This window comes from Rutilus rutilus (genome assembly GCF_951802725.1).
Source record: "Rutilus rutilus genome assembly, chromosome: 7".
Classification (NCBI taxonomy): domain Eukaryota; kingdom Metazoa; phylum Chordata; class Actinopteri; order Cypriniformes; family Leuciscidae; genus Rutilus; species Rutilus rutilus.
Window position 1 is genome coordinate 24,010,521 of NC_140221.1, and position 25,950 is coordinate 24,036,470.

General features: G+C 36.9%; 1 protein-coding gene across 1 annotated transcript in view; it reads left to right on the forward strand.

Annotated features, from left to right (window-relative positions):
- Nucleotides 1-25,239, forward strand: part of antxr2a (ANTXR cell adhesion molecule 2a) — a 50,014-nt gene extending 24,775 nt beyond the window's left edge. The window contains exon 17 of the mRNA XM_084414328.1: nucleotides 22,128-25,239. Within this exon, the coding sequence (XP_084270454.1) occupies nucleotides 22,128-22,187 (60 nt within the window). The 3' untranslated portion in view covers nucleotides 22,188-25,239. The remainder of the gene's footprint in view (nucleotides 1-22,127) is intronic.
- The last annotated feature ends 711 nt before the right edge of the window (nucleotides 25,240-25,950 follow it).

Here is a 25,950-nt window from a genome sequence, read left to right on the forward strand (position 1 = left end):
GAACAAATCAGCGATGCAACAACTGTCAGAAAATGTGGTTTGCTTGGCACTAGGTAGAAGCAGCCTCATTTAGATATGCAATATGTGTTGCCTTTCATGTTCCTTTATGAGATTTTTTGCAATGTTAAAATACTTTCTCCTATTCTAGAGACTAAGCCATTTCTAGGCTGATTTCCCTAAAATGCGTAAACACTGTTGCTCTTTGGTTATCAAAATATCATTGCAAGAAAAGCATGTTGTTATTTTTTTGTCATCTTTAAAAAAAAATTACTATCTAAATATTCTTCAAGATGTTTTCAAAGAATATATCTTGAATTATTACCCCATTTCCAAATGGTTGTTTTTGTGTTTTAAGCATACATCGGACAACATTTAGAGAGGTTTATGCTTAAAAAAGAAAGACAAGAATGACAAATTTTACATCTCAGAAAAAGTCTCTTTTTAGGGGATGTTTTTATATTTTTACTGGATAGCAAGACTAAGATACTGAAAATACTGATTTTTATTTGTTATTTTTGCAGTGATTGCACTCATTTTTATTTTCCAGTGATTATTATGTTTTTTTAAGCATCCCGATAGGCTCAACACAACAACACTGACTCAACGAGTGGTGTTAGTTTGAGGCAGGGGAATCTGTTTAATCTGATTTAACAATTATTACTGCAATTCCAGTTAGTGATGCTGTGTGCAGACATGAATCACTTCAGCTTTAAGGCACTATTGTTTTTGGTTGCATTTAAATGACTTAATTTCTCGCCAAAAAAATCCTTTTGTCATGAATCCCATTGATATGCAGATTTCGTATAATCAATGTGCTGATTAAACAAGAACACAAATTGTGTACTCACATCTCAAGAAAAATTACAGGAGATAAGAGTGCTTAATAGTATTTAATGATTTAATCTCTCTCTGATTGTGTTATCACATGATGTTATGTGACAAATACAGATTTTTTTTTTTTTTTTTTTTGGCTCTAGGAAAAAAAACAACACTCTCTGTTCTGTGAACAGATACAAGCAAGCGCCGGTTTCCATGAACAAATAAAACCTGGCAAATGTTATTAAGTTGAAACATACCCTAGATCAGAGGGCACAAGATTTCTAATTAATGGTGTAATTGGAATTAAATCAAAGCGTCACAAATAATAAAGCAGAGGAAAGCACTTGTTTATGGAAGCGGAGGGCTGACCGTGTAACAAAACATTATCATATTTATAGAAGTATGAGTCTTTCACCATCTGCTGTAAATCTTCACATCTTCATAATTTTCCTTGAGTAGCTGATTTTTGTAGCCATTACGACACCATTGTGTTTGTTATGACAATCGGTGTGCATCCTTTAAACATGCTTGTGTCTTTTTTCTGGTCCTCATTAGTGCTATCAGCAGACTGGCCTGTTACCCTTAACAAGCATTAAGTAGAAGGCTGACAGTTCAGTTAAAGCGCACCGGCCCCAGAGGAGAAATGACAGCTTTAACAATGACTGGCTTGCCGATTTCATGAAATGGCCCCTTGCTCTTTGAACCAGGTCTCTCTCTATTTTTTTTTGGTGGGGGGTATGTGTAATGCAGAAAGTAGGGCAGATGTCCACGTGGCTGGTTGTAAATTCGACAATGTCTGCCGTGTTAATCTATGAGCCTCCTCAAACAGCCAGTCCTCCTGGTAACAGGATTAGATTGGGGACCCCAATGAGCTGGTTTGGAGGGTGGCACTGGGAACTAGAAAGTGGGGGTGGGGAGTGCCAAAAATCATGACAGAGCTTTTGGGTTGGAGTAGTGTATGCACTAGATGGGTTTGGAGAGGAACTAACATGTCCACAAATGTAGATAAATAGCGTTTTCCTTTTTTGATGAGGCTCTAGCCATTGTCTCCAGTACATTAAGCACTATTAAATTGCCATTAGTGTAATCTTTCAATCCTCAGCAGTGCAAATAAATTTCCATTCACTTCAAAATATATAAAAAATAAAATAAAATAAAAAACGGTTTGAACTGGAAAATTTTAATATATGCAAAATTAAAACATTTTTTTTGAATGGTTTAAATAAAAATAAAATAAAAAATAAAACAAAAAATGTAACCTTTTTTTTTTTCATTGTTATGATTTCTCTATATGCTTTCAATCCTTTTTTTATAATCTTATCAGCGTGGCTTAATTTGACTTAAAACTTTCTTTCTGGATTGAAGGCTTGATCCGAGTAAAACAAAATGCAATCCATTAACAGTTTTATCCATCCTTTTTGTTTGCATTGTAATTTATTTCCATATTGAGGTCAAGCGTTTTAGCCTACAGAGGTTTTTATATTAGTGATGTATGTGACAGAGGCATGTGCTCAGAAATCCCTTTCCTCCTGTATCGGAGCACATTCTGCTGATTAGCTGGGTGGGCTGGTACCTGCCCCCTTTAGCAGACTGTTTAACACAGGCGCAAGCTTCTGTGTACTTCCCCTTAACCCCGATTCTATCCGAGCTGATGTCCTGCCGCGTTTGTCTGTGTGTGTGTGTGTGTGTGTTCTTTTTCCCTTGGCCAGACTGGCTACAAATGTGCTCGCGTCAATGTGCGGGGCCATTTCTTCATCGTCTATTAAAATCAAAGGCTCGTTGCAATGAGAGCTGGAATCTTGGCTTTAATTAAGCAGCATTACTGTTAGTGTCAGACATTCCCTGGGCTGCTTTGTCGCATTGATTTTTCTCCTTAAGTGTGACAGACCTATGGAAATCATACAGGGAATCGGTAATGTATTGTAATTCACTCCTTCCCTCGTCTGATCAATTTGAATATTTAAAGTGATGAATACAGTGCATGACTGTTTGAAAGGCAATTTGTGGACATTTGTTTTAGTGGTTTGTTTTTAAATATGCACATTTTGCAACTATGGTCATATTAAAATACGGTATGATAATAGAAGAGTAATTGAGAACGGTGGCATTCAAATGTGTAATTCAATATATCCACTTATAAAATGTTTACACAAATTTAGATTAAATTAATTTAATTTAATATTGAAATAAATTAAATATTTCGATTTTAAAGGTATACCAGCAGTACCAATCCTGTATATTTTATACTGTATATTTAAGGCTTATAATACATAATGGACCATTTAAGCTTGTGCTGCACATTTTCAGCTCTCTGAATACCATGCATGGGATTTCAGCGGCTTGATTATGCTAATTAGTTCTAATATGCAAATGTGGGAGCCCTCTTTATTTTAAACCGTTGGCCCAAGCAATATTAAATGCAGTTCTAATCTTTATTAGACAGTAATTAATTGTGCTCATAAAAGCATGACTTTAATAGTGTTAAAACGCAGGACTTCAACGCTATGGCTTGATTTTTGTTACCACTGAAACTCAGTGTTTGGCTAGACACTGTGAAACAGCACCCCGGGATCTCCCCCTAGATCTTGTATCACATCATATTATAGATAAGACTCATGGTCCCTCAATTTGGGCAGAAAGTCACTTTCTTACAGGTCTGATGCAATGCAGCGTGTAATTTTGAGCAGATGTATTTTTTAAGATGGCAAGTTTGGCATCCCTATATCACTTTGTGTTTGGAGTGTCTTTAACATTTCATCACTAGAGCCTGAATTGCCCATAAATAAATTACAACTTGTGGTTCATTATTGATTGGAAGAAAGGACACAGATGTGACAATTATAGTGCAGCTGTTGAAAAAATTGGTTTATTCATTTATGTATTTGTTCCGTCCTGTCAATCAAACATTCTCTCAGAGGAGGAAAGCTAGTGTCCTCAATAAAGGAAATCAAAAAGTCATGCTTCTGTTCTCTAGAGTCACTCCAAAACTTCTGTTCGCCGATCTCACGGTTTATCAAAATTAAAGAAATGTGAATCACAATCCATATGACATTCATCATCATAATAGATCATCATAATAGTTTATAATCTAACATAGTAACTTTAATGATGATGTCAACCTTAATGAGTTATAGGTCATTCTGTCCCATACATCATATATCATCAAATCAAGTAGAAACGAAGGTCTCTGGGTTTGTTGCAGCAGAGAGATTTTGACATAAAGAGAGCAGATCTATGAGAAATGGCTTGTTTACTTTGTTTTGATCACAATAATCTGGATATGTATCTGTGGGTCTCAAAACAAATGCATTTAAGTAGTTCTGAATCCTGATTTTTGTGTGCACAGATGCAGAACTGCTCTTGTGGTCTTAATAGTTTTAACCCATCAGATGGCCCAAACCCTTCCGAAGTGGCAGTCGCATAAATTTCCTACCCCAAGAAGTTTTGCATATTTTACCCATCTATCTGTCCAACACGAATGCTTTACACAGGATAAATCTCAGAATGCTGCTCATTTTGTTCCAATGCATACAATTTGATATATTTATATTATTCTATACTCTAGAATCACTACGAAGAAGGAATTCACAGTCACAAGCTGTCTTTTTTATTTTTATTTTGAGTAGCGACATTAGGACTAAAAAGACATAAACTGTGGTCAGCAGGACAGTTAGGAAAGTGAGGAACTATCAAGCCTCTGATGACATGTGATGATCTCTAGAGGTCTGATGTGAAGATCTAATGAAAGGCAGGGATTCAGGATGATGTGTGTGTGTGTGTGTGTGTGTGTGTGTGTGTGTGTGTGTGTGTGTGTGTGTGTGTGTGTGTGTGTGTGTGTGTGTGTGTGTGTGTGTGTGTGCGCGCGCACATATTTGGCTATACTTGTGAGGGTCTAATCTCCTTACTTGTATAGTGAAATATTATGACAACCAGCTAGTGAGGACATTTTATTGATCCTCACTAGTTAAAAAGGCTTATGAATCAGCCAAAACATGTTTGGCTACACATGGGGGGTTGCAATATCCTAGATCCTTGTCAATGTGGGTACATTTTTTGGTCCCCATGAGGAAAACAGCTTATGATTATGAAACATACTAAGTGATGTTTTTTGAAAATGTAAAAAGGCAGAAGGTTTTCTGTGATGGGTAGGTTTAGGGGTAGATTTAGGATTAGGTGATAGAATGTGCATTTTGTACAGTATAAAAATCATTATGTCTATGAAAAGTCCTCATAAAACATGAAAACCCAACATATGTGTGTTTGGCCTCCACTGGTCGTCCTGATTAGAAGCAGAAGGTCTTGTGTGTTTCTAGTTTTGGACCCAGTGGAATCATGGGGCATTCATGAAGCATTTTTTATTTTTATTTTTGGTATAATGGATGTTCACTTTGGCATGCGTGCGAGTAATAACGTCATTGTCTCATATTGACACATTTGTCTTACGACATTTAAGGACTGAGGGATTTTCCTGTAATGTTTAATAATACGTTGTGAAACAACTCTGATTCATGCAGGAAGTCTGACTTTAGGTTTGATCTAGGTATTATTTGTTGGTGAATTTATATGAAGTGGTTCTCAACTGGTTTTGCTTCAGTATTCAGATTTTTGGGACAAAACAAGTGGTGACCCAACAAAGAAGCAGACTTGTGTAATGTATAAAAGTAAGCAAAAATATCCTTAAAATAAAGCATTTGCATTTTGTTGAATCTATTCTTGTTGGGACCTCTAGAGATAGATTGGCGTTACAGGATTTGACGTAAAAAAACCCCCAAAAAAACAATGTCAACAATGAATCTGCACTCCTGATAGGCCAATATTTTGATATTCTAACTTTGCACTATATTATGGTTATGATTGTATGCATTTCATTATTTGCTTTTAGCATTGTTTTTCCCTGATACAATTCTGTCAGAGCAGGCCTGTGACCCTTTTTTTGGGTCACGACCCACCAGCTGAGAAGACCTGCATCTGACTCTGAAAACTGAAAACAGAACAGAAATTCAGGATTTAAGTAAAAGATTTTTGAGGATTTTTCTAACACAAAATGGTTTGAAAATAAAACAGTTAAAAATCATGCAAAAATATACTACGAAGATCCTTTTTTCATAAACATGTTGCTTTACATTGATAAGTTCAAATTTAAAGAATATGGAGAAGAGCAGAAGCATTACAGTTTTCTGTGAACATTTCATTTTCTGTTTTCGTCTCTGTCTGTGGGATGTTACGGTCTCATTTTGGTTAGTTTAACACTGTTTTGCCGTCGTAGGTCTTTTCTGTGAACTTTGCTCTAAGGTACATATGCACAGACTCATGACTTTTCATAAGTAAGGCCATCGGGTATGGGTTGATATGATCCTCTGTAACATAAGGATATGGAAAGTTCTGCTCTTTGTTATGGTTGCATATATTAGCACTAATTCTGTCTTTGCCATCCAAGGCTTGGCTCGGGGGCATTGACTCTCCAGAATCAGAACATATGCAAATAAATCATATTTATATATATTTATACTGTACACAGAGTTACGTGTGTTGTCACAGACTGGATCTTTATTTTGTCTAATACCTAGTTTGTTTGCTTACAATTTTTAATAAAAAAAAGGAGTATGGATTTTTTCATTGTTAACATTGTTTCATATGAGACCACGATAGATTTGATCTTTTCTTACTGTAAGATAGTTGACATGAAATACTTTTGGAAAATTGACTTCCCTGTGGTGTGAGATGCTATGCTACGTCTAAAACAATTTTAAACAGCATTTTGATTAAATGTTTTTAAATTATTATGCTGGCAGCTTTTATCACCTCATTTACCGCAATAACTGAAAAAAAAGCATTTTATTGCCTTTTTGAAATAGCATTTTTACAAATTATAATATATTATAATAAAATCATATTACATTATAATAAAATTACATTATATTATATTATTCCAGCAAAACATTAAACATAACTTTAAACATAACTTTGTGACAAAATAAACAAACAACAAAATGAAAGTAAAACGGCAGCCCCTTACGGAAGACTGCTGCATATAAACACAACATAAAGTCCAGGCCTGGTCCTCTCTCGTCCTTCAATGTCGTCACTCCTCCTTTTATCCTTACTAAACTCCTCCGTGGGATTTGAGACCGGTGTGGCGAGCAGGCAACGCTCATTATATTATATTATATTAAACAACTGCTAAATGCACTGAAATAGCACTGCATTTTAAGTATTTATATTAAGTCAAAATAACCATAATCTATATCAATTAGGCTTATTACTGACTGTAGAATGTAGAATGTAAATTGAAGAAAATTAGATGTTTGTGTACATTTTCTAGCAATGATGGCAGTGATTTATCATATGATCCAATGACAGAGAGGAGTGTTATAATCAGACTTCTATCCAGATATGCAGTGGAGTCCTTACTCCTTACTTGGTCTGCAAACTGGGGAAATGCACTGTGCAAATTGGTTTTTTGGGTGTATTTGTACCGCTACCGGATTTGAATAATTCACTGAAACAGCCGTAAAAGACAGTGTGTGCAAATGAACGCTGCTATCATTCTTGATGAATTCCCTTATTAGTTTTCTTTGACTTACATTTTGTGGGGTTTCAATGTAGCGTAAAACTGTTTTTGTTCTGCTCTGGGATATGGGATGACTTATTCCAGGTTCGTTTGGCAAAACAACAAAAATGAATAATAATTTTATTTTACTGACTTTTCTCTTTATCTTTTTGACCTGCTAGGAATTGAAATTCTTTCTACTAATGTTTTCCCCCTCTGAAGAGACAGAAAGTTAACGAGTGTTAGGGCAGTACAATTGAAGAGGTTGTGTTCATTAGCCAGGGTACAACATGGCTGCTACCAGGACTGGACTAACCGGTTCTAGAGACACCCTGATGGTGGCCGGTTAGCGCGGTGGCAGCGGTGTGGGTCAGCCCACCTGGGAGGGAGACAGCTGTCTCGTCGCTATCCAGCGCATGTCAGGCCTAATGACTCGCAGCTGACACCTTAACCCAGCCACACTGCAAAGTAGCGCATTAGAATAATTACTCCCTGTCATCCTCCATTTAATAGCCAGTCCCACCCCCCCGTCCAAATATACCCACACTCATCCACAGGGCCTAACACACATACTCAACCTTAAATGCTGTCACTGGTTGGACCATCAAAGTGAAGAGCGCACACACTCCTCCCAACCCCTTGTCTTTTGCTTTTAGGCGATTCAATAGTATTTGCAAACCTCATTTTAAGAGAATGACTGGGAAACCGGCTGACGCCACTGCCCAAGACATGTTTGGTTTTAGTGGGAGAAAAACAGAAAAACAGATCTGTGTCACAGATAGAGACATACAGTCACAATACGTCCAGCCTGAGCGTGCAGCTCATTATCATGACATCTGCATAGTTGAAAAGAGACTCCTCCTCCTGAAACAGTGGGAACAGAGCTGTGGTACAGCCTCTTTCTCTCAGGGCACAAGACCTTTTCTTCCTGAATCTCACTTGTTGGTTATGATTTGATAAGATATTGATATGATTTGTTATGATTCCTGATCCATTTTGGATCTGTACAGACAACAATCTTGCTGTTGTTTCTGAAATTATATATAATGTATACGGTTGTATATTGATTTGAGCAGATAATTAAGGCTATTCACATCCTTGAGGTAGTGTTTATTCTGAAGCTTATCTCAGCTTCTGTACTTAAAGTATATATAATACTTTTCAAAAGTTTGGGGTCAGTACAATTTTTTGTCTCATATACATGTATGATTTTGATACGATACCCGACTAAAATATCTCTGAACCGGTACCACGATAAATATCAATACAGATACCAATACCACGGCAAAAACCTGAAACAACAGGAAAAGTAATTGAATAATACGATGACAGAACATGGGAAATTTTGTTTATTAATTTAAACAAGATGAGCTAGAGATGTTTGCAACATTGATAAAAGGATAGTATTCTTTGATGAATAGAAACTTCAAAAGAACAGCATTTATTTTAAATATAAATATTTTGTTACATAATTGTCTTAACTGTCACTTTTGATAAATTGAATGCATCCTTGCTAAATAAAAGTATTGATCTCTTTAAAAAATTGTGCTAGAATCAATGAATTATGAATTACTACTCTCATTGTGAGAATAGCATGTAATCAATAAAAATGTCTGATCAATATTCTGATTACAAGTATTTTAAAACGTAATATAATTTAATTACAAGTACTTCTTTTTTTGGAATCTGATTATGTAATCCAGAAAACATGTAATCAGTTACTACACAGCACTCCATAACATTTCCTTTGGCAGGCCTAGCTCGAATCTGCAGATTTAAAAAAAGAAATAATAATGGAAAATGTTCATAGGGGCCTGATTCAGTTTTATAGTCACTGAATAATGAATTCAAAATAATTACATTTAAAAACAAAAATTCTTGAGCTTAGTTGTCAGTGAGTATTATCAGAGATTTTGCGGTGATTGTTTTCTCGCCAGTGTTTAGTCCAGGTACATTTTTAAAAGATGTGTTTATTGGCCATTCCCTGCTGATCACAGTAAACTGTATTGAAATTGAAGAATCTGCAATAGACATGCAGCTGTGAGTTAATGGAACCTGAAGAGGAGATGAACAAAATGTCTGAAGAGAAGTAGATGTAAGGTGTGACGTAGTGACTGGTGTCTGGTCTCCATGGGAGGCTGGGGCAGACGCTAGAGGAAAGGTCACGGGTTGTCTTGTGTGGAGTCCTGAACAATAGTGATCAAGAGGCTGACGCAATGGGATTAAGTCTAGCTATTCATTGTGATTATTGGCTTGAATCATTGTGTTACACCTGTACTGCTATTGTCTTGTCTTTGGATAAGTGCTTGCACTGTGGAATCTTTCAGATAGTATGTATACATTGAAAAATGATCTTCTGTTAAAGTACTAGTGTTGTGTTTTAGTGTGTGTGTGTGTGTGTGTGTGTGTGTGTGTGTGTGTGTGTGTGTGTGTGTTCTCCTCTTGACCAGTTGTTGTCTGACCAACTCAGGTCACATTAACCCAGTTCTCACAGTTATGGTCTAGAAGGGAAAAAACACGCACACATTCAGCTCTCCTTAGTAATGTAGTGTGGCCTGAAGCTGCTTCATGCTGTTAGATTTCCACTGTTGCTGTGAAATGATCAAGTTATTTACTGCTTACATTACCATGTGGCTTGATAAGCATATTTTCCCCAGTAGACATAACAAGATGGTTTATCACCAGGGTTACTACTGAATATAGCAGGGTGTGCATCCAGTGTGTATTTACACTCCTGTGCTTTATAGCACCACATAAATAAACCTTTTCTCTACTGTAATTTAAAGCTGAATTTTTTTGCGTTAAATAATGAGGGGAACTTGCTCGTAAAAGCATCATGAGGTCATAAATCAAAATAAAAGAGAATATGTGCAGACTCAACTCTTTGGAAACTTTTTTGAGTAAATGATTAAGTGTATACCAATTTTTTTTTTTTTTAATATGAAAACGTTTATTTTATTTTAATATTATTGTTTTAATTTCATATCTTAACCCCCAGGATGTAGAAAGACTATTTGAAGACTATTTGAATTAAAATAGCTGTATTTAAAAAAACAACAACAACTGTATATCAGTTTAGTTATGTTTTCTCCTTATTCAAAGGAATAGTGTATAGAGATATATGATTATTATAAACATATAAATAGTCATTGATCTTTTTTATCACTGGCAAGACAAAACAAATTATATATATAACAATCTGCATTTAGAGTTAGCCAGATTGTAAGAGTCCAAGCCCCCTTAAAATGTAGTATTTTAAATTGTTGTATATGTTCCTTTTCATTGCAGTTTCTCTAACAGGTCACCCATTGACCCCTTTGTGGGCTGGGTGCCAAAAGCGATTCCACACACATTAGCCTCATCACTAGCTTTAATGCATGCCACCCCACGGGATGGTAGGCGCCCTGGCACGTGTGTGTGGTCCTATCCAAATGGCAGGAATCTCACATGGACGCAACACTGCTCCATCCTGACAGCTCCCTCCAATTACCGCCACTCCTGTCGCATACCTCCCATCTCTCTCTGGCCCAGATCGCATGTGACCCCGCCCGCTGCCACGCTGGTGGAAGCGAAAGGGGAGACAGAGGAGTCCAAGGGGAAAGGGAGGCTCACACAAACATACACTCAGATACTACTTCTGCTTTTTGCACATTCCTCTTCTCAGCGAGTACTCTGTGGGGTTTATTTTCTTTTTCTGTGGTAGGGTTGTAAATCCATTAAAATATTTAGTCATGATTCATTTCAGTTAATGCGTTAACACATTTAGTAGATTTAACAAAAATTATTTTTTATTTTTTAAAGGCATAACGTGAACTAAAATATTGATTAAATGTTTATAAAGAAACATGTTTTTTAATAAGGCTTTGTTTTTACATTTATATTTGCAGAATATTGACAATATTACCGTTTCTGTTGACAGAAGTAATTTTAGCCTATATTTAGTTTTAGCCTATATATACTGTATAAATGTAGGGTTAATTCAGGATACTTGGGACATTTTTTCCTAGTCATCTCAAAAGTCCCAATTCACCCCTATATATAAGGTGAGTTTATGGTTAACAAAAAGCAAGTCATAGTGTCAGATTGAAGATATGAATTAACAGACTTTTTCAACATATTCACTTTTTAACACATGTGTTAACATGCTAATTTTAACAGCCCTACTTTTTAAATTGTAGTTAGTGTGTTTTCTCTTGGACTGTGAGCTTGTATGCAAGCTTATGGTTTTTGTGCAGCTGAATGTTTGTCGTGTCTAGGGGCCTGACTGCAGGCCAGTTGAAGCTGCAGAGACAGGCCAGAAATGAAAAAGTACAGATGAGCCCAACAGCTTTGTTTGGATGCTCATTTGCAGTGTCGTGAGATTTCTCTGAGGAGGGGAAGAAGGGAAATAGTCGCATACAAGCATGGAAGTGAGAAAGTGGAGTTTTAAGTGGCTTGAGGGGTTTCAGTGATTAAACACAAGAACTACAAGCGCATTACAGCTCTCACAATTTGCATCTGTCTCTTTTGTAAAATTTGCATCTGTCTCTTTTGTAAAATACAGTATATGTTCATGTACTTTGCGGCATAGACTTTCAAAACAACTTTTCAGTTGCTTTTTTTATCTTGCCTAAAAATGATCATGAACAGTAAATGAAACACTAAAATGAACATCATTTTAAGCGTGCAACCTTGGAAGCATAAAACATTCACAAAAAACAATTCCTACTTGTCAACTGGCAAGCTGAAGCATATACCTGCTGTCTCAAGTTTTGCTACACTGGAACATGTAATTAACTAGGAACAATCTCCTCCCATCTGATCCGCTGGCATCCGGCCAAACAGATTTCTGCATCCTTATGATTATTTTATCACTTTAAATTCTTTATGATGAAACGCTGCAGTGGTAACCTTGCTAAAGCTGATCATGGCCTGGCTTTCACTGCTGCTATTTGGAATAGCTCTCCTCGGTGGCTCGTTCCTGCTCCCTCTGTTGGATTCTGCTTGTCCATTAGTGCCATCTGTGCCCGCCTGTGCCGTCTGTGAGCGCCTGCGCTCCGCCAAAATGACTGGCATTTTCTCTCAAACAACCAGGGGATGGTGCCCAGAGCTGCGAGCTGGCAATGATGTGCACTTTTTCTGACAAACCCGGGAAAAGAAAGACAGGATGGGGAGCAGAAAACATCTGCACATGTAGTGCAGCTTTGCTTAAGCTACTTTCACAGGGAAAGACTTTTCTGGTGACCATGCAGCTAAACCAAGCTTTGTAAACTTGAGCTCTTCCAACACACTGGTTCCTCAGAGCAAGTCATCTCCAGATATCAGATGATCAGCAACCTTTGCAATAAGTCTTCATTGGTACCGAATTTACATTGGATTTAAGTGGGTCTGTTAATCGAGAACAAGTTTTTGAAAGATGCACATTTGAAAAATTGTTTTGTAGTGACAGAAATTTGTTCTTTATTAGAAAAGTTCTGTCATCATTTACTAATGCTGTTTAATAAAATTCTAAATATCTTTGGAGGTCTACACAAGAAATAAAGTCATACAGGTTTGGAACGAAATTAGGGTAAATGATGACAGAATTTATTGAACTAATTGATTAGTCAAAACTGAATCATTAGATTTCCCATCCCTAGATTAAAGATACAATTCACCTGCTTGTATTGTAGTGTATCTTTATTTTGTCTGCATCTCTGAATGAGGCAGAGGCAACCATCAACAATATTTAATTACAACTAAATAGTGATTGCTAAGTCCTGACCTATTTAGGTATCACTCTACGGATGTAATGCAGTCTGTGGGTCAACTGATTAGGTGCACAAAACCACTGTTCCAGCCACCCTGATTGTTTTTCTATTTTTTCAATAAATAATTTTTGCTAGCATTTTTATTATGTTGTTCGATTTTGCGACTGACAACAAAGGCAAACACTTTACTAACATTTGTCTTTAAAATGTTATTGTATAGAGCCAGCTCTGTAAATAGACCTACAGTGAACATAAGTAAACATAACTAGATTCAGCCATGTTTAATATACTATATACTATATACAGGGTTGGGGAGTAACGGAATACATGTAACGGCGTTATGTAATCAGGATACAAAAATCCAGTAACTGTAATCCGATACAGTTACGTCAAAAAACGTAGTAATCAGATTATAGTTACATTTTGAAAAAAGGGGGAATACTTTCAGGATTACAATGGTTTCATTTAAAACTAAATAAATAATTATTTTGGCATAATAACTCTATATTAAGCGCTGCTTGATTATACAGTAGTTCCTGGTTCTGTTGACAGTAATGACTCACGTGTGCCACGCGCTGGTGCATGCGCAAATATCAGCTTTCTACAATCTCCTCAGACGCAGATTGAATCACTGCTGCTAGTAGAAACGATGCTGCCTGCGGGTAAAATCGTTTTTAATTCATGGAAATTCCGCTGCTATTTTGTAGAAATTAGGAGAGTAGCTTTTTTAGTACCCAAAATGTCCTTTCTTTTCTCACGTAACGGGATGTTCGCTGTCTAGGTAACGTAGGGGAACTCCCACTGCCAACGCCCCAAGGTCAGTCAGGCAAATTAAGAAAGATCACGGCGGCTTTAGTCAACAAAACAAACTAATATGTAGATTGTGTAAAAATGTAAATGTTTATATGTTGTGTTTAAATTTTTTTGTTAAAAATTAGTTAAAAATAAAACAAAATAATCTGTAATACCATACATTAGCCACTATATGTCTGTATAGCCCTTTACATAAATATATATATTCAGGCCTGTGTGTATATTTTGCAAATATTGTACACTGGACCAAATTCTTAATAAATAAAAGTTATTTTTATTTTTATTTTTTATAATATGTTTTCTTGCTTGACTTTATTTATATACGTGACCTTGGAAGTAATCCAAAAGTAATCAGTTACATTACTTTCATATTATAGTACTTGGATTACGTTACTGAATACTTTTTTTATGAAGTAATTTGTAACTGTAACGGAATACATTTTTAAAGTTACCCTCCCAAGCCTGACTATATACTATATACTACTATACAGCAGTATACACTGATGAGCCAAAACATAATGACCAGTCACAGGTGAAGCGAATATCGTTGATCATCTCCTAACAAGGCTATGTATTAAGGTCTGGGAAGATTACATGGTAAACAAACAATCAGTGTTCATAATCAATATGCTGGATGCAGAAGAGATGGGCAGCAATTAAAGTCTGAGCAACTCTGACAAGGGCAAAATTTTACAGCAAGACTCCTGGGTCAGAGTATCTCTGAAAAGGCAAGGCTTGGTTAGCCTGGGTTTTCTTATGCTGCCTTGCGCGCAGTGCGATTTTATTCACGCTGCTAGGCTGCCTGGACACCATGGACCAGATTTTCCCCTCAAAAAGGGAACCAATCACAGAACGGGGAGGGAGCAGCAAGACGATGACGACGTCTATTAGGGGTGGGGGAAAAATCGATTCTTCGATGCATTGCGATGCGGACGTGGACGATTCTGAATCGATTCACAAATGTCAAAAAAACGATTTTCAAAAAAAAAAAATATATATATATATATATATATATATATATATTCTAATAACGTAATATTGACGGAACGCAAAAGGCGGAACTATAAGCGGACGTGCAGTGCGCGGACAGTCTGTGGCGTGCAACAGAGACGCGCACATAACAGAGTCGCGCACATAACAGACTCATGATGGCTGAGCGCCAAATTCGAACTGCACCTTCTTCGTTAAAAGCTAACGTATGTAAAATTGGCAATTTCATTGTTACCTATTTAGTATTTTTGTATGAGAGCTGCTTTCTGTATTGTTTAGTTTTCACATCAGTACACTGTGTAAACCGATCTGTTACGTTATACTGCAATATGTGCAATTTCAGTCACAAAAAGTTACATTTTGACTGTGCTCTCTGCAGATGTTCATTCACTTTTTTTGTATTATAAGCTGTTTTTGATTGTAGTATACAGCAAACATTTCAAGTCATAACTCTTTATTATTTAGTTGTGTATAAGAGTGGCTTTAATTTCTACCACCGGTGACATAATCTCTGCTCAGAGGTGTGCTCTTACATCTGAGCATGCTGATCAGTTAGTGTTCCTCAAGAAGAATATGCCTTGATGTGTCCACTGTTTACAGTAACTTACTACTGACGTTTCAGTATTATGGTTTACACATGTTAATGTTCATGTTGTTTTGTAATGTTCATGCACTTTTATCTGTCTAGATGTACAGTGTTTACATTGAAGACCAGGAGGCAGTGAGTTATTATGCAAATGCATATTTCTTTGCACAATGTTGGAAATGTTGGCATTAATAAATGCATAAAATTTCCTTATTTCCTTATTCCTTCTTTTTCTTTTCAGTCACATATATCGTGATATATCGTTGATGAAATTTCTTCCAATATATTGAATATCGTAGATATCGCGAATCGTGATATTATCATATCGTGGACCACATATCGCCACAGAATTGAATCGTGAGGTACCTGTATCGTCCCACCCCTAACGTCTATGTGACACACCGAAGCAGTTTATTTATATCTATGGATCCAACATGGCAGCAGACGCGAAGTTACTTTTCGATGCAGCCTTAGATAGTGTTCTAAGTAGTTTAGAATGCAAGTTTATTTCGTCTTCTTCCTCATCGAATTTCTGTCGCTCTACATACGTCATCTGGTATAATTGAAACGATTGGCTATGAGCTACGTGCAGGTGCATTTGATAGACATTCGTAGCGCCCAATAAACGGCTCTGGGCATTCGTAAACCACGCCTCAAATATGAGAAAATGAACATGTGGTTCCCAGACCACGTCTCAATGAGACGAGGTCTAACGTTAGCCAGGCTAAGGCTTGGTGTGAATTTACCAACAGTGGTCCAGGAGGAACAAACCACAAACTGGCAAAAGGGTGCTGGGTATCCAAGGCTCATCGATGCACAAGAGCAATGAAGGCATCACATGGATGGCCGTGTGCGCCATTTACCTGGGCAAGTGATGGCACCAGAATGCACTATGGGACGACGACAAGCTGGTGGAGAGGGTGTGATGCTCTGGGCAATACCGTTGCTGGGAAACCCTGGGTCTGGCTATTCATGTTGACGTAAATTTGACACGTGCTACGGTGCTACCTACCTAAACATTGTTGAAGACCAGGTACAACCCTTCATGAAAATGGTGTTCCCTGGTGGAAGTGGCCTGCCACACTGCAAACATTGTTCAGAAATGGTTTGAGGATCATGAGAATCACGGTTTTGCCCTGGCCTCCAAGTTCTCAATCTGATTGAGCATCTGTAGGATGTGCTGAACCAACAAGTTCGATCCACTGCAGCTCCACCTCACAACCTACAGGACTTGAAGGATTTCAAAGCCTGCAAGGATTTTCTGGAACTGTAAATGTAAAGACTGTCCTGAGGTGGATAGTAGAGGTTAATGGCTTGGAGGGAAATTTTTTTTTTTTTTTTTTACCATCAACTTTGCCTCTAATGTTATGCTAAAAATGTGAGCCAGTAATGACCAATTTGTAAACATCATGACACCTAATGTCAGTGTTGGGTTTTTTACCGGTGTCTCGAGATTAAAAACCATCATTCTCCTTCTGTCTCGTGGGTCAATCCGGTAGTCATCAGCTCTTGATTGCTGATCATATGCCACTTTATTTACCCAGAAGACTTGATTTGAGCCAGCAGGACTTGCTGTAAATATTGTGTCAGCAGGAGAGGGTATTTTATACCCTTGTAATTTATGGTGTCTATGTGCTTCCAAAAGACATTGTGGCTGTGGACTTAAATTACAGGGATCACCATCATGCTGTCAACTCTCACTTTCAAAGCAAACTGCGGGTAGAGCATTATTAGGCCCTCCAGAGCCTCATGAGACTCATGCTGACATGATTTTTTCTAAATTTAATGCTTGTCAGAGGATCCGTTTTGATTCACCCGTGACAGCTACAGTTTCAGAACCGTAAAATTGAGAGCTTCTTCACTTTTTTCTGTATCACTTTTTTTGGCTTTTAATGTATTCACTGTTTCAGTGCCTATATCACTTTTTAATAACTGGAATATTTATCCAAGTTGTCAGCAGGCATTAGATTTTAGGCTCTCTTGGCTTGGTTCTGAATCTCCACCAGACCAGATGGCGGTGCTATGTGGGCCGTATGTGGACCATGGGTGTGGAAATAGTGGGGGCCAGCTCTAGAGTGCAGGATTGCTCACATTCTGGCATTTCCCAGGCCTGTTTGCAGCTGCACTTCCTGTCCCATTTTGATCTTCTAAAATTTTCAATATGCAGATAGGGTTTAGAAGACAGAGCTTAATCTGTGTAATGTCACAGTAATTTTTACAAATAAGGCGTAATTGACAGAAAAAGATTTGAAAAAGAAAACAGAAATGTTTTTGCAAACCCTTTAAAATGCAGTAATATTGTGAAATATTATTACAATTTAAAAGAACTGTTTTTTATTTGAATATATATTTTCAGATGTAATTTACTCCTGTGATGGCAAAGCTGAATTCTCAGCATCATTACTCCAGTCTTCAGTGTCACATGATCCTTCAGATAGCATTCTGATATACTGATTTGCTGATTAAGAAACTTTTTTTTCTTTATTATCAACAAAACGGAAAAAAACTGTTGTGCTGCTTAATATTTTAGTTTTTCAGGATTCTTTGATGAATAGAAAGTTCAAAAGAGCAGCATTTATTTGAAATATATATTTTTAATGTTACCTTTGATTAATTTAATGCATTCTTGCTTAATAAAAGTATGTATGTATGTACAGGGTTTCCCATACATTCATTAATTTGTGGCGGCCCGCCACATATCAACCCTGACCGCCACGGATTGATTCAGATTTTTTAACTATTTAATATGGGTCAAATTGTATTTTATTCGCGCTGCTTGCTCCCCCTCTCTCTCACAAACTGACAATGGAGGCACGACTAGCCCCCCCTTCTCTTACCGCACGATCTGAATCAAACCATGAGCATGTAGAGGGCGGATTGTTGCCGGTGCTTAATGCTTATTCCCCCAGCGAAGATTCCAGAATCAATCCGGAGTTGAATGGTTAGTATAATGAACACTGTTGCTCAACATAACTCTGAGAAGTTGTCTAGATGTTAAGCGCGGTCGCGTTTCATTACAGATTCGCGCAAAACTTTTGCGATTTTTTTTTTTATAAATATCAATTAACGTTACAACTATTGCGAAATGACGGCGTTTCCATTAACCGATGTTATGCGACTAAAACGTCATTTGTTCCTCTCGCGATCAGTCATTCCAAAAATCATTGCAACGGACGTTGGTAGGCTCATATCACAGCCACCAGACTAGACATTATATTATTATTATCTCCAGGTTCAGGTTGGTGTGTGTTGGTTTTTGTCCACCTCAATCTCCAGGTGTGCGTGTGTGTGTGTCTGAGTCTGTGTGTGTCCACCTCCAGGTCCAGTTTGGTGTGTGTGTGTGAGCCTGTGTGTGTCTGAGTCTGTGTTTGGGTCTGAGTGAGTGTGAGTGTGTGTCTGTGTTTGAATCTGTGTGTGTGAGTCTTTTTGAATGTGTGAGTGTGTGTGAGCCTGTGTTTGAGTGTGTGAGCCTGTGTTTGAGTGTGTCAGTAAGTTTGTGTGTGTGTGTGTGTGTGTGTGTGTGTGTGTGTGTGTGTCCAGTTCCAGGTTTGTGTGTGAGCAAAATTTGCAACAAAAAGTCTGTGGAGCAGTCATAGCATAGAAATGTAGCAATGGCAAAGTCTTTAAGTTATCTGACACTAAGTGTTGGCAATGGGAATGTGTACTTGTCAATAAAAATATATGATATATATATATATATATATAAACATTATATATATATATATATATATATATATATATATATATATATATATATGATATATTTAACTTAATCACCCCCCCCCCCCCCCCCCCCCCCGGTCCCCAAACACCACACCACCGCAAATAGAATCTAATTCTGTGGGAAACACTGATGTATATTATTTAAATTATACATTTGCATTATAATTTAAATTATACATACTATTTAACAAGTTTTAGTGTAACTTTTGATTAATTAACGCATTCTTGCTTAATAAAAGTATGTATATACAGTACTGTATGTATGTACATTATTTAAATTATACATATTTATTCGTTTTTTGTAATATAATTTTGCTTTTACTTTTGAAGGGAATCAGCTATGTGAACTAGTAACGAAAAGGCCATTTTGACAAACAGCCACAATTATTCACGTCTCTACATAGTATTATACATCTTTTGGGAGGAATATGGGATGAAATGGGATGGTCCTGAGAAGGACATGGGCTACTTTCCAAGTTCCACCTTTCTCGATTCCTGGATCTCACTCCTTCAAAGAACAGAAAGTGCAAGACGTCTCCTCTGGGAGTTTTAGGGTTGGGGGAATCAAGCTGTTCCAGACAGTGGCTAGCAGAAGATGAGATGCAAAAACACATGCAGACTCTTTTGGACAGGTGCCCAAGCACACGGCTAATCAGAGCAGCAGACATCTTTCTGTAAAGTCTGGTGGCCGTCAGAATGGTGCGGCTCGGAGAGCGCTCCAAAGAGCAGAGATGGAGGGGTAATGATGGCCCCCCAACAGCCTGGCTGTGTTTGACTGATCTGTATAGGTGTAGCATATGTGTGGGGTCACAGAGGTGAAGCTCTTGATGAACTGAGCCTTGTGTGATCTCTTAAAGATGGCATGAAACCATGAGAAATCTCTGATCAGTCCAATCAAGTGTCTTTCCAGTTTTTAATAAACACTGAGTGGTGTAATTATTTCTGCTTTTATGCATTCAACTACTTTCAGCTGAACTTGTTTGATATTTGTCTCTTCATGGTATCAGTCGTGATAATTGAGCTGCATAATTGACCAATTTAGCACAAAGACTACACACAGAGACTCGGAAGCTTGGAGTCAGGATCATTTTGTAAAGATAAACCAAAACTCACAGTGATTTGTATAAAACACAATATTATTTATACAATATAAAAATATCAAACACAAGAGGAATGTTACTTTTTAATATGGCATTTTGCATGTCTCGAGTGAGAAAAACACGTAAAAATGTCTCTTCAGCATACTCTTTTACCCACAACACCCTATCCAATAATATCACCCATATCTAGCCCATGGTCCTTCTATTCTCATGGCACAGGTGGGCTCTGTCTGTCTCAGTGTGACATTGCTTACATATATCCAACCCCAAGTGCTCTTGCCCGGGAGCGATGGAGTTAAAATGGGTCTGACCATGGGTTTGGATATGACCGTATTGCTCTGCACCTGGTCGAATCTTACAGCAGAGCCCCTCCACAGCTATTGTGGTGGAGGCGGACAGCTTTTCAGAGTTCCTGCTTCAAAGCCTGCAAAATCCAGTAAACTTAGCCACACAATCGGCTGTGGCCAAAACAGCATCTGATGCGCCTTATTTGTTGACGGAGTGAGATCTATCGCAGAGGGTGCGCCTCACATGGCTTACAATGCAGGGACAACGTAAAGCCCTTTATTCGTGGTTAGTCTATGAAGACGCTGGGTTTCTTCCAATATCTAATGCCAATTGCGACTTGAAACTAGGGCAGGCGACTGTGATGTTAGTTTTTCATTGTTGGTTGTTACACACTAGTTATCAATCATACATGATGGGGAAAATATATTAACTCTCAATGATAAAAGTGCCTGGGTTCAGTAGAGCATTAATAAATCCTGCACCACACATAGTTGTGTGTGTGTGGGAGTGAGTGCTTGGGAGTGTGTATGGTGGTTATACGCTATGCGAGAGCTCCCTCTTGGTGCCATTGCACCCAGTTTCTCTAGCTGATGAAACACAAACTATAGAGCAGATACACTGACACTTTGTGCTATAGTGAAAACAGGAGCAAACACCACATTTTTATGATTCATTTAATCACTGAACAGAAATACTCAAGATGTATACTTTTGGAAAGTAAAAAAAGAGACTGTTGTTTTTATATTTGTTTGTGTCTGGGTACAGGGTGTTATTTATTTACACTTGTTATTTGTAAGGAAAAATTAATCAGTAATTGTATTAAGAAAATTATTTTTATATTTTTGTTTCCAATCTTGATGTGTTATTATTTAAATAATTTAATATGACATACATATACATTTACATTTTTTATTATTTATGTATTATAATAGTTTACTTTTTTAAGGGAATCATATATATATATATATATATATATATATATATATATATATATATATATATATATATATATATATATATATATATATATATATATATATATATATATATATATATATGGAAAAGTAATATGAGGGCCATTTAGAAAAAAAAAGCCATGATGATTCATGTCTGTACATAGTGTTATACTTTGGGGGGTATATATTGTTATATATATATATTTATTGTTGTAACAATAAATATATTGTTATATTATATTTGGGGGTAATAAAGAAGCTTTTCATTTCATAGTATAAGATGGTCCTGAGAAGGAATTGGAATACTTTCCAAGTTCCAGCTTTCTCAATTCCCTGATCTCACTCATGAATCCAGTTATTTTATTAAGAATTTATATATATATATATTCACATTTTATGTTTTATATTATATATTTTATTTTATAATTTTACCACCCTGACATGATGTCTTAAATAGGCACAAAAACATATGTTAATAACAATTACTGTGAATACATGAATTACTAAAAATACATGAATTAATCAGTCAATTCATTAATTAAATCTTCTCCTGACCTTTTCTTTTTCTTCTAGGGACGCTGTATAAATTTCAATCGGACGCAGCATCAACAGACGACAGTCTCCAGTCTCTGAAATACTTTGACTTCCAAGTATATCAGATGGGACAACAGAAAAAAGCATAATTTCCCCGAGATGACATAGCTTCTTTGGCCACTTTAGAGTATCTTGGTTCAATGCTTGCGTTCTGGCTTTCAAAAACTTATAATTCTGGTATCTTTCAAGCTACTGAATGGCAAGCAGATGACTAAATAGATTAACCCCAAAAAAAGTGTCTGATTTTGCAGCCGATCTGGTTAGCTTTAATGCACAGCAAAGGCTTTTTCATGTTCTGACCATATTGTGCCTTCTGAGGAAAAAAACTAATCTTATGGACACAGACGGAGGCTATTTCAAAAAAAAAAAAAAAACAGAATAAGATGAGGCTCTTTGCCGTTGGCTGGGAAGTAGAACTAATCCCAGTAGGCTCATGGAGTGCAGAAGTACTTTGCCTCTTGGCAATGTCTCTTCACAAAAATCTCTCCAAGCCCACTATCGTCGGATGCCTAGCGGGGCTTCTTTGACTGGAGATCTTGTCATTTTAACACTGAGAAGTGCACACGCATGACAAATTGTAGACAGAATGCCCTAAGGTATTGGACGCAGTAAGACTTTGCCCTTTAGTTTGTGAAGACACCTTTCTATCAATGCGAGGACAGCACAGAGAAATTAATAGAGCGTTATTGCACCGCAAGACACCCTGTGACCAAAGCTCTCCGGCAAGGTTTTGAGGGACAGATTTAACTCTGGTGGTTGGTGCTTCCTCCCCACTTATTTGGCAGTCTGTTCTGTGCTCACTAATGCATAGACCGTCACAATTCAGAAACATGCCCCTCAGTTAAAGGGTTTAAAGCATCAATACAACTGTCCATCCATCCGATCTCCAAATAATTTGTGCACAAGTTCTCTTGGGACAGGAATATCAAACTTTGATTAATGTATAGGCAACTTTAGAGATTTGTCTTTTGTATGAGGTCTGACCACTCTAGATTTTTTTTTGTAAAATTAAGGAGTTCCTTAGCTGTGCTAACATGACACCCTCATCCAATATACTCGGAAGATCAAACCGAAAGGGGCGACGGACGGATAAGTATTGTTCATTTCCAGAAATTATCCACGTCGCACTCCCCCCTCCACTTGCACACAGAAAAGCGAGCAATATATATTTATTTTAGATTTCTTTAACGCGCTGTCATGACGACGATCGTGAATGATGTCAGTGTCAGTGGAAACACTGTGGGGGAGGAAGGGGGCGGCAGCTGAAGAAAAAGGCTCGAACGATCCAGTCACTTTCGATACGCTACTTCAGATGCAAAATGGATATTCGAGTCGAAATCTGACAAAGCGTGCCGGCTTTGACGGGAAGTGGTATAGACAATGACCAGTGGCTGGGTCAGTGGGATGTCTCAGTGCAAGCAGGGAAGCTTATCAAATGACACTAAAAATAAGTTCAACAACCATCAAGTTTGAGGGGGGAACAGAATGGGGCGCAGTCGCTCACATTCGGTGGGCATGCAAGTGTGCAAGATGGCAGGACCATTGGGGGAAAAAGCCCTCGTTTAATTATTTCTTTGTTTCTATCGTCATGATTGTAGGGACGTTCATTATTGTTCCCCTCCACCCACTCCCAAAAAAAGAAACGGCAGAATAAATACAGAAAAGTTGAAACATTTGGAATCATTCTCAGAGGCACTTACTGTAGTTTAGCTAATGCTCTTCATGGATAGATAGGTGAGTGTAATTCAGCTTTTATTTCTTTTTATATGTCACAGATCACAGAATCTCAATTAAGTTTTAGTAAAAATTTGGTTAGGTATTTACATACTAGTTGCAACATGGCTTGATATGTTTACCGGCTCCTTACATGCTATTTTTCCCCCTCAACCTCACCAGAGCTTCTGATTTGGTTTCTCTTATTTGTTGGTTTTGCTTGTTTTATTTACCTTTTATTTTTACGTCTTCTTTTATGCATTTTGCATTGTTATATTTATATTTTCATATTGATTGTGGTTCCTGTGTGTGTATTTTTATTATTTTTTTTTATACGTTTTGGGATCCATTAATGCCTGTGGAAAGATAAACTGATTGTAAACCGTTTGTATTTGTGTAGCAAATTGGATTTATTCTTTTAAATGTTGAATTAAGCTCCAGCAAAAAAAATACAAAAAAAAAAAAAATATATGTATATTATTAATAACTGATGTAAAAAAAAAAAAAAAATAGGAATAATTTAAAATAGGATAATTACACCTGTTTTAGGTGATTTTTTTTATTAGATTTTTTTATTGGATTAAAAAAAAAAACACATTTTTAAGCAACTCAGTGATGACAACTGTGCACTATTTTTAAAATGTAAAGAAACAATGTATTAGTAATGATAATGTTTTATTTGAACTGAGAACCAGGTCAGGTTTTTTTTTTTTATATTAGTACTTGCAGCCCTTGTGAATATAGTGCCTCATGTCCCACTGCAGTCCGGCCAATGAATGTAATTTCAATAGTAACTTGTTTTTTTTCCTAGTACACAAGGCTAAGGCTTTTTTTTTTTTTTTTTTGACAATGTAATATTTCATGATTCTTTTTTCCCTGAAAACAATGGGTCTGCAGATATAAACTTCACCAGTGCACTGGTTAAAAACTACTTTTAAAACAGTAGTAGTGTACAGAAATAATTTGAGTAAAATGTACAGAAATAAAAAGAAACAGACAAGGAAAAGAAGTGGGCAGAAAATTTGCCCTCCCAATTGGCAGCACACTCTACACACTGCATTTTACATAATTTTTTACAAAATTCACATTGACTTGCTGATTTGTTTCTTCCCCATATAAAATGCTACTAAAAATAGTTTGATCCATTGCAGAAAGCTGGAGACACTCAGATTCACCATAAACAATTAGACTATGTTCACAATGTTAGTCATCTGTTTTTCTGCAGTTGTTGTCTTGCGCTGAAGTAATACACACCATACACACAAAAGCATTTAGCACATCTCATGTTCTCATTTTCCTTATTCAGCCATTATTGAAGTTTCAAACATTTTTGTACTTGCTTTTTGTATCAAATAAATGGCACGTTGTTTTTAAATGATCCTGTGTCCATTCTAAGCACTTTAATGATTCATCAGGCATCACGCTTAAGCAGATTACTGTAAATGATTCTGCACAGCTTACACTCAGTAATAGTGAATTATTAAAAGCCATATTTTCATATGATAAACTGCTCTAAACCAAAACATCTGCTTATCTGTCTTATCTGACTATTAGCGGACTGACTTGATGTGTTGAACTCTTTTAAATACACATCTCTTCTGTAGCTAACATTATTTTGAATACACAGTTTACTTAGTTTGGTTCATTACACATGCTCTCATAGGTCTATATCTTAATTTTAGGCTGTGATAGGTTACACACTTAACTCATTGTTCTCATACATTTACATTTATTCATTTAGCAGACGCTTTTATCCAAAGCGACTTACAAATGAGAACAATAGAAGCAGTTAAACTAATAGTAGGACAACAATATGCAAGTGCTATGACCATTCTCAGTTTAATCTAACGCAGTAAAAGTTAATTTTTTTTTTTTTTTTTATTATAGAATAGAATAGAATAGAATAGAATAGAATAGAATAGTAGAGAAAGTGTTAGTAGCATACACTCAACCGTCATTAAACCTACAGGATTCCCACCTAACCCTGCTCTCAAGCTGTGCCTCATACCCCAGTAATGCGTGACCAAAAGCTTTATAGTGTTCAGTGCTGCTCATAATTTCCCTTTGAAATGAGTCGTAAGAGACATTT